At 36.5% G+C, this 14905-nt stretch overlaps 1 protein-coding gene across 2 annotated transcripts; it reads right to left on the bottom strand.

Annotated features, from left to right (window-relative positions):
* Positions 1 to 1829: 1829 nt before the first annotated feature.
* On the bottom strand, positions 1830 to 14496 carry LOC128997942 (ankyrin repeat domain-containing protein 50-like). Of its 2 annotated transcripts, none has more exons than XM_054423792.1 (8): positions 14337 to 14496; positions 12009 to 12225; positions 10313 to 10474; positions 8883 to 9040; positions 7931 to 8048; positions 6631 to 6703; positions 4307 to 4468; positions 1830 to 2294 (listed from the first exon to the last, which is right to left on the bottom strand). In XM_054423792.1, the coding sequence occupies exons 2-7, from the start codon at positions 12178 to 12180 to the stop codon at positions 4312 to 4314; spliced, it is 840 nt and encodes a 279-aa protein (XP_054279767.1). In that variant the 5' UTR covers positions 12181 to 12225; positions 14337 to 14496; the 3' UTR covers positions 1830 to 2294; positions 4307 to 4311. The 2 variants fall into 2 exon arrangements, with proteins under 2 accessions (XP_054279767.1, XP_054279766.1); XM_054423791.1 differs by having other exon boundaries at positions 7931 to 8051; positions 14337 to 14494.
* Positions 14497 to 14905: the final 409 nt, after the last annotated feature.

Raw genomic sequence — 14905 nt, 5'->3', positions numbered from 1 at the left:
GTAGTGGCTTGATGTATTTGTATGAAAAATAACTTAAAATTAAGTACAGTAAACCCTCATTAATCAGGACACCAATAGGAAGGACTTCGCTTAATCCGAACAGCCAATCAGCAGTTGTTTCAAATTTCATAGAGATAAGTTATAAATGTCACTGAAAACTAAACAGTTTTGTTAAACGGTTTATAGTGCTTTAGTAGTTTACTGTGTTTTTTATTCAGAATATTCTGTTAGTTTTTTTAAAGGTACAAAAAAAAGGTACCGAGTGTCCACAAAGTTTTTGCCTAATTTAATAGCTTTGCTGTACGAAAACCTTTAGAGCCACACTTAACTTGTATGCCTTGTTTTGAAGGGAATTTAATCAAGTTTTATTTAATGAAGTTGGTAACACCTAAACATAGCTGACTGACAACAATACAGTTATGATTCAATACATAAATAAATCAGAAATGGTGAGTATACAAGATAAATCACAGTGTATTTTGTGGTTTCACAAAACCAAATCTCCTATGGCAGTTCGACGAGCGAGTTTAATTGGGAAGGTTAACAGTCACAATTGTAGAATTTGGGATAGTAAAAACCCTAGGATCGTGATTGAAAAAGAAATTGACAGTCCAAAACTAAATGTTTGGTGCGGTGTAATGCAAGATGGAATACTATAAATTGGTGTAAAATACCTGCATTTATGCGATCTTGTGTTGTAGCTGAGTTGCTACCGGTTTCAACTCGCATTGGAGTCATCTTCAGGCAGTTATAAGATGTCATCTCGCTTCATTCGAAGGTCGTCAGTGGATAATAAATACATAAACAAAACACAAGTGATAACAACACAGTTGAGTCTAGACATAACTTTCGCCCGATCACGTCGTGTCGTGTCCCGTAGGCCTACCGTTTTCAGTATTTTACAGCTTTAAATGTTCTTTTTTATGTCCGTGTACGTGTTTGTGTTTTGTTTATGTATTTATTATCCACTGACGACCTTCGAATGAAGCGAGATGACATCTTATAACTGCCTGAAGATGACTCCAATGTGAGTTGAAACCGGTAGCAACTCAGCTACAACACAAGATCGCATAAATGCAGGTATTTTACACCAATTTATAGTATTTAAATGCGATCAGGAGGCTAAAATTCAATATAATCAAGATGGAATCATTGGACCATTTTTCTTTGCAGAAGGAATGTGAATAGTTTTGTTTACTTGGATATGTTGGAGTTGTATGTTGTCCCTCAATTAGAAGAACTGCAACTTATGATAATTTTCCAGTAAGATGGAATCAGAAGTGATGGCCCAACGAAATGGCCACCTCGTTCCCCCCATGGATTTCTTTTTGTGGGGATTTGTCAAGGACACTGTCTATTCTTCCCCAGTTCCTAATTTACAAACACTGAGGGAGAGAATCAGAAATGCTGTGACGTCTCTAACCCAGGATATGCTGAGTAAAACCTGGGACAAACTGAAAAGACCTCTAAAAGATCTGCAGGCCACCCGAGCCTTCTTATAAAATCGTAAAAAGTTGCCTGTTATATCTGTAAATACATCTTTATCCTTCTATCACCCGTTTTTATACTATGTGGTTTCCTTATCAGGCCAAGACTTTGTGGACACCCTGTGTTAGTTGAGAGAAAGGTAGTTTTCTTTTACTAAACAATGAGTAACCAAATGGTCACGAAATACTGCAGCATTTTTATACTGTTTTTTTTTTTATTTATTTAATCCAGACTTTCATTAATCTGAATGGCTCAAATCCTCATTAGCTTGATTAAATGAGGGTTTATTGTATTTTATTTAATGGAAAGTATTAAATAGTGTGGAAGATAACAAAGACAGATATTCTCAAATAAATATATTTGGATGACACAGATTTGATCAACTACGGTAAAGTGTAATCAGTGAATAGTCTATTTATTGGTGTCAACAGTCTTCAGACTCGACTAATCCCACAGAAACTTTGACACTTACTAGAGAGAATGAATAGTGAAAAGATCAATCAATACTAACACATTGATAACTTACAAACACATTAAATTACTACAGTACAAAAGTCGTATATAGGGATACCATCCTGAAATAATGATCTGGTTTACACACATACAAAAATAATAAAAATATACAAATGATTACAAAATCTCCATAAATACGCTGATTTTGTAAATTTTATTTGACAAAAATAAATGGACTATTCGAATATAACTTAAGTTTGATTTTCTATATATAAATGTACATGTATATTGGTAGAAGTATGCGCTCTGCTAGGCGACGGAATCTTACCTAGGTCAGCAAGTCTATAATGCTCCTGAAACAGACAACATACTTAGTAGCCAATATGAAATTCAATATAAAAATAAAAATATTATACTAACTCGTCATAGTTTAATGCTGGGTGTGGCAAAAAAAAACATCTATTTATACCTTTATCACCCGCCCTACTTAACCAATTTTTATGACTAAGATGTCATTTTAAAGCTTATGATGTAGCGAAGTGACGACTTGTAACGAAAAAGGTCAGCTTCCTTAGGGTTTCTTCCCCTAGGGTTTGATTTATTTTTAGAGTTTGCTTTCAAAGGTTCAGTGATGCTAACCAACATTCTTAGTAACAGTTTAAAACTGAATTTAAATGTGAACACCTGATCCTTCAGTTGAATGTTTAACCACAGTCAGATTTTAAATATCCGGTAGGCTACTTTTAGCAAATTTCCTTATAGGGAATAAGCTATTACCATAGGTCTCATGGTAAGACTTAGTCCCGGGACCGATTTACTTTTTCATTTTGATGTCCCTAGAAGCCAAAAATACCATCTGTTCGATTTCATATATATATGTCCGTCAGCACGATAACTCGAGCGAAAATGATTCGATTTCGATGAAATTTGGTACAAACAAGTAAACCTACGTTTATTCAAACGAGTTCGCAAACTAGCATGATCGGACCATGAGAACAGGGGTTTATGGGGGGATTTATGGGGTAAAAATTGGTTTTTCTCATTTTTGACCCTCTAGACCATTTTAAAGAGCTTAAAAAAACAAATAATTCAGTATATTGAAGTGTTTTTGTATGGTTATTGGTTACAGAGAAAATTGTAAATTAAAAATTCCCATGTCATTCTTATGGAGAATAAGTAAACTGTTGTAGTTTGCTTGTTTATGCATATATTTGGATCAAGCTTGGCCAATCTATTTATTTTATAATAAGCTATTAATACTTTACTAAAAAACACACTTTATTACACTGTAGGCAGCAAACCTAGGTACTCGTTAAACCTAATATTATTTGAATAGATTTAATTGAAAATCAAATCAGGCAAATGGAAATTCGCTTAGTCTGCAGGTTTGCTGCGGCGGGGGTATTTTAGTAACTGTAACCTGATTGAGGTAGGTATATCACTCGATGTAGGCTAGATATAAAAGCAATGACTTTATTTATTCTAAATTAGGCCTAGTAAACATAATCTTTGAAAAGTAAAAGGATATTCCATTCAATATTTATTTTCAACCAAAACGAAGTTTTGAAACCTATTAAAATGTGCTATTTGCTCACGGGTCTCCATGTTACCTAAAATGTACATCACATAAACAGAAAATATATACATTCAGCAAAAAAATAAGTGTTGAAACATTAAGTGGAAAAATATACTAAAAGAGTGGATCAGTACTAAAACAAAGTTTACAAAATAAATAAGTCATTTTAATTGGAAGCCTTCAACTCATCAGTCTTCGTATGTCTAAGGATGTTGCCTATATCCAAAGGAGAAAATCATTAGCTTGTTTGTTGATTCTACTCCAGCCTTGTATTGGGATTTGATGATACATTCTGTAGCAACATCACCTAGACCGAGCAGCCCGCCTCACCTTTATACTGAAAATTCCAATTCCGTCCCTCCTCCGTTTTTTTATTAAAGGGGGTGGGTATATAAACAAAATGCATGAACATAACATTATTATTATACTACATAAGGTAACATTACTAGATCAGTACAGAACACCATCAGAATCCAAAATTAGGAGAGTGTGGCGTTGAAGAGCTATAACAGCGACAGATCAAACTATGCTGTTTAGTCCTCAAACAATTTATATTTCAAACAAACCTTGAACTACAGTAGAACCTTGATAACAAGACTCTCAAGGGGATTGTCAAATAAGACTTGTTATCAAGGTTGACTTCTTATCGAGGTTTGTAATAACTGTGATTAGAGGTAAAATAATTTTAAGGGGATTTGAAAATGACACTTGTTATCAAGGGCGACTTGTTATCGAGGGTCTTCTTATCAAGGTTTCACTGTATAAACATGACAGAAGTCAAGCACTTACATATCCTATAATGGAGTTTCCTTCCGCCATTGAAAGCTGTTTGTGGTTGTAGCGTTGTTTATTTTGCGGCCAGCAGCGAGTTCTAGGCCATTCTTGATTGCTGGAACGATCCGAAGCGCAGGATTGGTCACAATGCCGTTGCGCTTAGGCTTGCTAGCGGCCCTGTAAAACGACGTTGCTTGTCAACACAGGACAGTATAAAAAGCTAAACTATATTAAGATTGGCATGAATGTATTATCAAACATTTGAATGTTGCCCAAGAAGCAATTATAAAATTAGGCTTCGGAAGGTGCAGATGATACCAGACTGTCGCTCTATTTAAGGTAACATCCCTTATATCTTAATTTGTATTTAAAAAAATTACAATAATATCTTCCATGGAATTTCACTTTCCATGGGTTTAGCCCAGTATGAACACAAAGTATTCTTCAAGAGTTTGTATCACTAAATTGCAAATAATTATTTTTTTCAACTCTTTTAACATCTCATGTACTGTTTCCTAATATCTGCTCTTCTTTTAATACTTTAAACATATTTTATTCTCATTCTGTAAACTTATTTAAAATCAGGGACAAGGAATTCCTAGGGACGGACTAGTCCAAAATTGTCATTACAGCTGATTGGCGTGTATGACCTGACTCTTGTACCGTGCAGTACCCCCAGCAACCCTCAGCCTTGCCCTCAAATCCTGGCCAACACAACTGTATGGTTAACTTGCTCCCACAGAAATTATCGCATTTGTTTCTTTAATTCAACCACCGTTAAATATTCAAACCAACCAATTAAGGTCATTAAAAGACTATAGCAACCCAGCAGACCCACAGGAAGAGTTCTGTTTATGTCTGCTGATTCTACAGACATAATTAAAAATTATACTAGGATGATTTCTGTTTGTTTTTTATTATTCAACATTAGATTCATATTTTTGTTAAATTTGTATCTCTATATATACTTGTGTTACTTATGTTTTTTAAATCTGATAGTTATCATAAAAATTCTAAATATGTTAATTGTGTAGCAATTTTAAATATAATTAACCATTCATTTATTGCAGCACACTTGCAACTAACATTACTAGCCTCAAACTTAGTAAAAATATTCAAAAACACTAAACGGTATTTAATTTCGACCTAACAAATTCGTGATAACAGATGGTTAAAATCCAAATGTTTAAAAATACAAAAAATGTTAAAATAAGATGCTGAAAATAGCACAAAAACTAAAGAACCACTCATTTACCACTCAAAGACACCTTAGTAACATAATTTACAATTGTATTGGTAACCTAACCAGAGCATTGAACAACTTAAAAACTAAACATCCCAATTTATTTTACAAAACATTAAGTGCTGTTACAATTAAAATAGACTTACTTAGATCATTGTGATATTCCATAATATTATTTAATAAATTTTAACAGTGTATGGCAGATACGAACAACATAATATATGAATACATTTTAAATTGAGTTCAAAACTCTGTTTTTTTATACACTATGCATGAGACATGATGAATATATTGTGCTTGATGATTTTAAGCGCAGTTTCATAAAAGTAAACCATCATATTGGCAGAGTTAACTGATTTAAATTTAAATGTGGCCGTGAAAGTTTGCTTTTGGTTGTTACAATATTGAAGATTTTCTCCAAACCCACCAGGGTTCAAATTACAAATATATTATATTTAATTTTTATGAATCTATTTTTTGGCTGTTAAATAAACAACTCTAAGTTTTATTTAGTAACTGTAGTTAAATGCGGAGTATTCAAATATATTGTGGTAAATATTTATTTTTTTTTAAAGGAGATTATTTTCATTTAATTGAATTTTTTAGTCCCAAAATTAGGTTTTATCTCCAGGTCTTTGACTTTGGAGGCAGTGAATATCATCCAATGGGAAATTTACTAAAAATACTATGAGTTCACAAAAACACACTTAACTTCTGGTCTCAGAAAAAAATCCAGAAGTATTAGTGTAGTAAAAATATACTCAAAACACGAGTGATTGTCAAAAATCAACACAGGCAAACCCCAAAGATATGAATATTGGTTTGCTTGGTGTTATATTATTATGACCTCAGATTACAAAAATATTTATCTGGATACATGCTTCTTGTGAAACCTTTAACACTCTTTTTACTATTTCCGACCTAAAAAAACCAAAGTTTGAGTTAGGAAACACTCTTTTATAACACCATGAATTGCCAACAGCTCATAAACAAATTCATTAGTTTATTTATTAAAAGCAGCTTAGTTTAACTTTTAAAACTCCTTCATTATTTTGCTCCTGGCTTCTACATAGTGCAGATAATATACTTTACTCACACAGGCCGTGTCGGAGAAGCCTTGCAGCTGCCCAATATTATCCTCATGTGCGTGTCCCTCGAGAAATGATCATCTGGAAAATAATTCAATAATCAATTTAGGTACAAAGAAAAAGATCCAGTACCATAAAATCTTAAACTTAGTGGGTTATGTTTCTTCTCATAATTGAAACTGATGAAGAAAACAATGTATAATCAATGTGGTTGGTCAATGCATGAGCGCTGTTGAGTCAGTCTAGGTACAGAGGAAACACTCAATGGTACACCTATAGTCCTCGCCACCCTAACTTGAGGCAGCCCAAGGCCGCACTAGATATACGGCGTGCGGCCTTGGGCTGCCTCAACTTAGGGTGGCGAGGACTATAAGTGGTGTCTAGCATAGGCGTTGGTGTCTAGGGCAAAGTCCAATACCGCCCCCCTCTCCCTTATGTACTAGAACACCCACGGTGGAGGAAGACACTGTGCCCTGAGCGATAGGAATTTCTGCACAGTGCTCTCGCTCTGGCTCTACCCCGCTAGTAACAAGTATATTTCCCGCACAACATACTAGAGCTGAAACCACTTACGGTCGTCCGATAAGCTTGTTTCCCCTTGTACCTTCCTGTACTCTAACCACTATAGTAATACCAGAAACAAAAGAACCCTAGGCTGTTTCGAGCCGCGCAGGTTTGAATGGTACGCCACACCTACGAACCACGTGATCTTTTCGTTTCTGCGCAGGTTGTTTTGTTCGTGGTATGTCTATAGACTAGCTGTGCACCTAATATAGCAATTTATCGTTTGAATATGTTAGGGGAATACAGTTCAACAACAGACAGACGTCTGATCTTCCTGGATAGGCTTAAACAGTCACTAATTTTAGATCCGTGGTCGTCTGGGGTCGACCGTGTCAAACTCGACAAAAAACTACTGTTCACCTATATTTCAGCCTCGATACAAGTCAAGGGTATTCAGGAAAGCTCTGGAAGCTCCTAGACGTTGCGGTTCAAAGTGGTCAATGAACTTCAGGTGAAACATTACATTACAGGTCAGCCCTGTGCGGAAGTCAAGTCGCCCTGAAGATGGCGTATCGAGGCTGAAACGTCGGTCAACGGTAGTGTTGCGTTGTTTTTGACACAATCAACCCCAGAAGACCATGAATCTACAGATCAATGTATAGTTTGTGTACCAATAGTAATCTTGTTGTTGTTGTTGCTGGTTAACACTACTTGAAGACAAGATCAATAATGGAAAATTCATGTAATAATCCTTAAACAGCATAAACTCAACATCATCAATAACAAAGAATGTGTGACACTTACGGCAAGGATTAGGAGGACTGGCCGGAGGTGAAGCGTAGATTGGACTAGGAGGTTGAGACTGAAGAGGACTCAGAATACGAGACTTGCGCGAACATCTCTCTAGCTGGTGCGTAAATGACTGCTGAAATCACAAACATACATCAGAAATAATCAAAGTCACAACATGATGAAATTAGGCTTAACAGGAACATGACCTTAAGATGAAATAGAAATGAGTGTGGAAAGAAATGTACAAAAGAACAAACATGTCCATTACTGATTAACATGAGCTCATTAATTGGTCAGAATCATTACTAAAAGCTGAAAGGCAGGTTCACACGTGCGGCATTTATCGAGCGCCAAACATTCTCACCAAATCACTAATAGTGTGGATGAGTTTATCTACTTGTGATTTGTCGAACGACAGTAATTGTTGTTTTCTACTCAATGTTGGTCTTTCCTACACATCAAAGCAGGAAATGTGTGGGCCCCTCTGCTTGTAAGTCGGCAATATCAACAGAAATAGTTCACAAATAGTGAACTATTTTATCACAAATTGGGGCAAAAAAAATACGCAGTTCAAGTATGTTTGAATTGTGTCTTGGTAAATGTCACAAGTGAGGATCAGCCTTAATGTTTGTGATTAAATACTTTAATCAGTATAATAGAAAAGGTCACTAAAATCGTAAAATTTAAAAGGTTAACGTACCTTGTCTGTTTTCAGTCTTATGAGTAGTCAGTAGATTACTAGTTTTGGTCATATGATCCTTTATTAAATCCAACATCAAATTGAAGAGAGTATATACCCAACAAACGTTCTATGTCAGGTTTGATAATGGGTTATATGACCTGAATAGTATTCCATTGACTACTCTTAAGACTGAAGACAAACACAGTACGCTGACATTTTATATATTCCTACAAGAATGTGTATGTGTGTGTAAGAAGTGATTGGTAGGTCAGTTGTTATCACCTGAGACTGTTCTTTGAGAGAGCTCTTGGTGCTGTTGGTGAGGTTGCTGCTATCACTGGACACAATAGACCTCCGCTTGGTGGTGGACTCTGGTGAGCAAGATGGCGGGGCACTGGGACAGATGAGTGGCGGGGCTACAGCTCCCAGACCCAGACCAGCTGTAACAGAGAAACTAATGTTATCACCCTAGACTCTGGGAAAGAAGATGGCGGGGCACTGGGACAGATGAATGGTGGGGCTACAGCTCCCAGACCCAGGCCAGCTGTAACAGAGAAACTAATGTTAGCGCCCTAGACTCTGATGAGCAAGATGGCGGGGCACTGGGAGAGATGAATGGCGGGGCTACGGCTTCCAGGCCCAGGCCAGCTGTAACAGAGAAACACTTCCATAACCTGGAGAAACTAATATTATCACCCTAGGCTCTGAGGAGCAAGATAGCGGGATACTGGGACAGATGGTGGGACAGTGGTGGGGCTACAGCTCCCAGACCCAGGCCAGCTGTAACAGAGAAACTAATGTTAGCACCCTAGACTCTGGTGAGCTAGATGGCGGGGCACTGGGACAGATGAGTGGTGGGGCTACAGCTCCCAGACCCAGGCCAGCTGTAACAGAGAAACTAATGTTAGCACCCTAGACTCTGGTGAGCTAGATGGCGGGGCACTGGGACAGATGAGTGGTGGGGCTACAGCTCCCGGACCCAGGCCAGCTGTAACAGAGAAACACTTCCATAACATGGAGAAACTAATGTTATCACCCTAGGTTTTGGATATTGTCTGGTTCCAAATCCCATATTGGTAGTAAAAAACCACAAATTTTGATGTAGATAAATCACATTGAGGTTTACTCACTCTAACATGCCACTTTTCCTTATTCCCAATCATTAACAGTGGCTGGGCAATCTATAAGCCCTGGAGAGCTGACCAAAAAAGTGTGATTGTGAGAAACATTATACATTTATTTTTATTAGATTCAATTTCAACAAGTTCTTATAGGGTTTCAGCGTTCAGAACATTTCAATAACCTTTTAGAACTCAAATAATGTCGGCTCTTTATGAGTGCTATGTTGGTGTGAGAATAGTGGGGGTCAAATTGTTAAGAGTAAGAATTTGGCAATGTTGTGCAAGTTGGCTGGAAGTGATGAAGAACAAAAATAGTTGTGTTGACGTATAGAATGATGTCGCTCGAACAATGGGGGAATTAGGGGCAACTTGTATGTTGCAGTGGGTAACCTTCCACTTAAGGAGGTCTTTGATAGACAGTCTCATTGAGGATCTGGAGCCAAAAGACTTGGATCTAGGGTCCAGCTAAATGGTCTTCTAAGTTTTTCAAAATCAGGATTTTAATTACATCTCCTGAATGGAGAAATACCAAATGGGTACTGAGTTTTACCCATGTTACACAGTTAAAGTTTCGTTAGTAAAGACAGTTACCATTGACTTGAGCTTGCTCCAGTAGTCTGACGACTCCTTGATGACCACTCTTAGCTGCCACTTTGAGAGCGTTTCTACCACAATGGTCAGAGTGGTTGGGATTTGCTCCAACAGCTAACAGCAGCCTGACACATTCCTCATGGCCTTCTTGTGCGGCGATACCTGTAAAACACATCACACTTCACTATTGGAAATTGTGTTTCGTAAGGGCAGTTTACTCAAAGTGTTTTGGGGAGGTGAAAAATATGTAACTGTGGGGGTATTGGAAGGTAGGTTAAGTGAACTAGATTTATGACCTAATGTCTACCTACACCTTGCAAGCTAGGAGGTGTGATTGAACTGTTTACAAACATAACAAAACACTGCTTTATGACACTCAGTGGCAGTTTCACTAAATAAATAGGCCAACATAGGCATAGGGATCAGTCAGCTAGGGTTCAATACCCAAAGGATTACAGAAAAGGTTGGATGACTACTAGTGAGTAGTGACTCTGTCTTAGTAGCCCTTCTCTGTAGTTTTGGAAAAAAGAGTTGTTCAGTTTAAAAGTTCCTGCTTTATTGCATGATAAAGATTGTTTCAGCTGTTATTATTTCTTGTTAGATATTTATTTATTTATTGAATGTTTGTAATCTGAAAGAATATAATTATGTTAAATAATTTTAAGAAAATTCCTGGCATATTTGGAATTTTTTAAATTTTTTTTAATCTTAAAGGTATTTATAATCATTTCCAAATTTGCTACTGTTTAAGAAGTAGGAAATATATTTTTGTACAGTTAAAAGTTCACACTGACTCAAGATCAAGAAAAGGATGGAAAAGACAATTAGTATTATAAGAAACACTGCGGACAAGCCTTTTTATAAGGCTTATGCAGTTTTTGTATCGTAAATACATTGTATATATGTGCTGTACCAAGTAATAATAAATAAATAAAAGTTGATTATTTAATTATTGATTCACTTAAAGGATTAGTGTTTGGTTTTGGAACATGTAGTAAAGAATCGGTAGATAAGTAAATAGTAAAGTTGGGTAGGAAAAGAAAGTTCTTTGGAAACTTGATCTATAGGTCGACTTGCCGATAGAACGCTTCTGTTTAACTGTTCTAACCATTCTGCAAATCCTTGTAAATTCAAAGTTGGGTTAAAGATGGTGGTGTAAAAAACTCGGTCAAGTCATGTGTACCTATTCCAAAGCTAACAAACTCCTGATTGTACTATATTCAGGTTTAGATTAATAATACTTCCATATGTATATGCAAGTCATCCAAAGATATGTTGAGGTGGGGTTTCTTGTATATCATTATGGATACAAAAAGAAAGCCTTAAAAGTTAGGATAAAACAAAAATGTTACTTCCAACCATGTGTATCTCATAGGTGCTGCGGTCTAAAATTCTATTTTCTCTATACTTAAAATCACTGGTACTGTGATAGTTTATGTAATATAAAAGCTGCAGCAGATTACAATAAATAATACTTGCAGCTTGGCTTGGATGAAAAATTAGCGTTATTCAACAGAAATAGATAATTTTTATCAGCTTACTCTCTCAAAGGCTCGATTCAACTATATTCATTTTCATTATCAAACAAAATCTGTTCAAAACTTTAACATTGGAATGATATGTCAAGTTAATGGAGCAGTCAAAGACAATATTTTGTTTACAACACATCGCTGTGTAGTTAGCAAGTTTAGTTTACCGAGAGGAGTAGCTCCCTGGTTACAAGTGTGGTCGGGTTCTGCGTTGTGCTCCAGCAGTATCTGAACAATGTGGTAATGTCCTTGCCAGGCTGCGCTGTGTAAAGCAGTTCTGCGCTCGTTGTCTGTAGCGTTGACGTCTGCGTGTCCGTGACTTAGCAGTAAGGAGACCATCTCTCTGTGTCCTTGCCATGCGCTTACGTGAAGTGCTGTGCGGCCCTGCAAATACAAGACAGCAGACGATAAACAATAAACATTCATGCGTCAGTTACAAAGTTAAAATTAATTTGCTCGTTTTTCAGGAACTCGTCCCCTGAGTAGAGAGATCGGTCTAGAAGCCACGTTACCTTGTACCTTGAAAAGTCTAGGTTGTTCTCTCTTAATCCTCCGAGTGTCCCTTGTTTGGCCTTAATGTCTGCCTATTTTTTGCTCATTTGCAAGGTTTTATTAAAACAGATCTGAGAAGCTTGAAAACAATGTTAATTATACTGTTCTATATACCATTTTGTTTGGAAAATCATGGGCTTCAATATTATACATAGAACATAAGGAACATTTTGTTTCAAAAAAAATTTTTAGGTAAAAAAAAAATATTTACAGAAAATTAAAAAAAAAATAAGTTCGCGCTCAATGAAATTGTATAAATTATAGGCCTATAAATATTTGAAAATAGCCACTTTGTTCTAAATTTTATGAGGATTACAAATATATAATAATATAAGGAAGTAGATTTGCAAATAAATAAGTTATGGGCAAAAAACAGATTTCAGTACATAGCGTTTAGCTAAGAATGCATAGCCTAACCATAGCTAGGAATCTGGCTGATAATTTACATCAATATCACGACCTACTTCTTCAGGATCATCAACCAGCCCTTCAAAATCACTTAAATCTTCTTATAATGCACCACGTATATCACTACTTTTGATTTTTTACACTAAAACAATGATAAACGTAATAAAACACATCAGTCATCGGTCCGAGGTTAACCAAGCTGTTTACAAATACGCACGTCAGCTGTCTGCTACAATATTTTCGGAACTAAAATGAATAGAGACAGACTTCCGGAGAAAGCTCTGAATCTGTCAAATAAAACGATACCTAACTCGACTCCAGTTCAATCCGATTTTGTCAGTCATAGAGCCTTCGCCGTAAACAGTGTTTGTGAGTCGCTGCAGCGACACAAAACACTACACAAAGTGTGTTATGTGTCGCTGCAGCGACAAATAACACTCGGAGGGTTAAGGTAGATCAAGAGAATCTGGAAGTGTACAATATACAATATACAGTCAAACAACCCTAAAAAGGCACTTCGTAGAGAGGGTGAAAACACTCTACTATCTACGAAGTAAACGTTGGGTCTTCCCTATACTTGACCACTCACCTGGCACTAATTCACTTAAGTGGGGCTGAGCGTACAGAAAGTTACTATCCAGGATAGGAGGGAAATACTCAAGTTGCTGGCGATTCGGTGGGTAAAATCGATATTTATGGAAAGACATTACTTTCCACCATAATCGATCCTCTACCGTCTCGCACCGGGCACAAGTGCCTTTTAAATAAACAATTTAGAAGGGAATTTACAAATGTGAAAACAAATAATCAGTAAAATGATTTTATCTCATCTGATTAAACTCATCTTTAAAGAAATGACGTAAAACCTTATATTCATGTTATAGTGCCATCTTATTGTCGGAAAGATTGGGAACTGGCTAGAATAGTTGTGGGAGTGAAGAACACAATGTCGGTGCGATTCACAATTTTTGAAATGACAAAAGTTTTAAAATGCCATAGAAAGTCTTTAATAAGGGGCCTGTGGTTTAATCAGTGGTGAAAATAAACTGAAAATTTAGACAAATTGCTGTAATCTGGGTTAGGCCTATTGACAAGGCTTAATCACAACTGTAGGTACTCGCAAACATTCTAGCAGATTGTTTTACTGGGCATCAAGTTGGCTTAAAATCTACTGAATGTTGTTCAAAACGTGACGTCAAACAAACATAGTTGTAGAACAAAAAACTACACATAGCCTATATGTAAAAATAAAATAACAAAATTTAACTCTCTCGATTGTGAAAGTTTTAAGATTCTAATGGGTGTTCATGAGGTTTTCATAAATGTGTGTTTCAAAGTTTTTAATACATAAATATAACTTACAAACGTATACTACAGTTTCACACTATCAATCCTTATCGCTTATCTGGTCTTGCAGCAATATTTTTATTCGGATAGTCGAGAGTATACAGTTTAAATTTACCTTTAAACTTGGGGTTAAATTTACCAGGGTTTAAATTTACCAGGGTTTAAAATTTAAACCAGGTTAAATTTACCTCAGAGTCTCTCGCCTCTACATCCGCTCCCCCCTGGGTCTATGAGGAACTTGGCCATGGCTACCCTGTTCTCCAGTGCCAGGATGTACAGTGTTGTTCTGGAGTCGGCGTCTTGTGCGTTCACATCTGCTCCGTGCTCTAGTAGGATCCTCACAACCTCCTGGTGGCCTTGGAGAGCTGCCAACCTGACAAACCAAAAAAATAATGGTAAACACTGTAATACATACAACAGGATCACTGTAAGAATAATTTTCAAATGTTTTTAAGGTTTCGATGCTACACTCAGGTATATAGCTCAAACATCCAGGTAGTTGTCTCAAGAATGAATTTTGAGGACAGCTGTCAGGCAAGTTTGAACAATAGAACATTCATTATGTCATAGGAGATAATGACAATGTTACTGCAAGGTAGATGAAACCCTGGACAAGATCAGGGGAAATTTTGGAATTGATTATGTATCCAAAGTTACTTGTATCAAGATTCTACGGCTCCTTAACTCCACTGGTACTCAAACTTTTAGGGAATTGAAAATCTACATTGACCACCAAACCTGTACCAAGCCTGGTAGC

The sequence above is a fragment of the Macrosteles quadrilineatus genome, unplaced genomic scaffold (assembly GCF_028750875.1).
Source record: "Macrosteles quadrilineatus isolate MER2022 unplaced genomic scaffold, UCM_ALF_1.0 Scaffold_7__1_contigs__length_78375512, whole genome shotgun sequence".
NCBI lineage: Eukaryota > Metazoa > Arthropoda > Insecta > Hemiptera > Cicadellidae > Macrosteles > Macrosteles quadrilineatus.
This window is presented reverse-complemented; position numbering and strand designations above follow the sequence as displayed.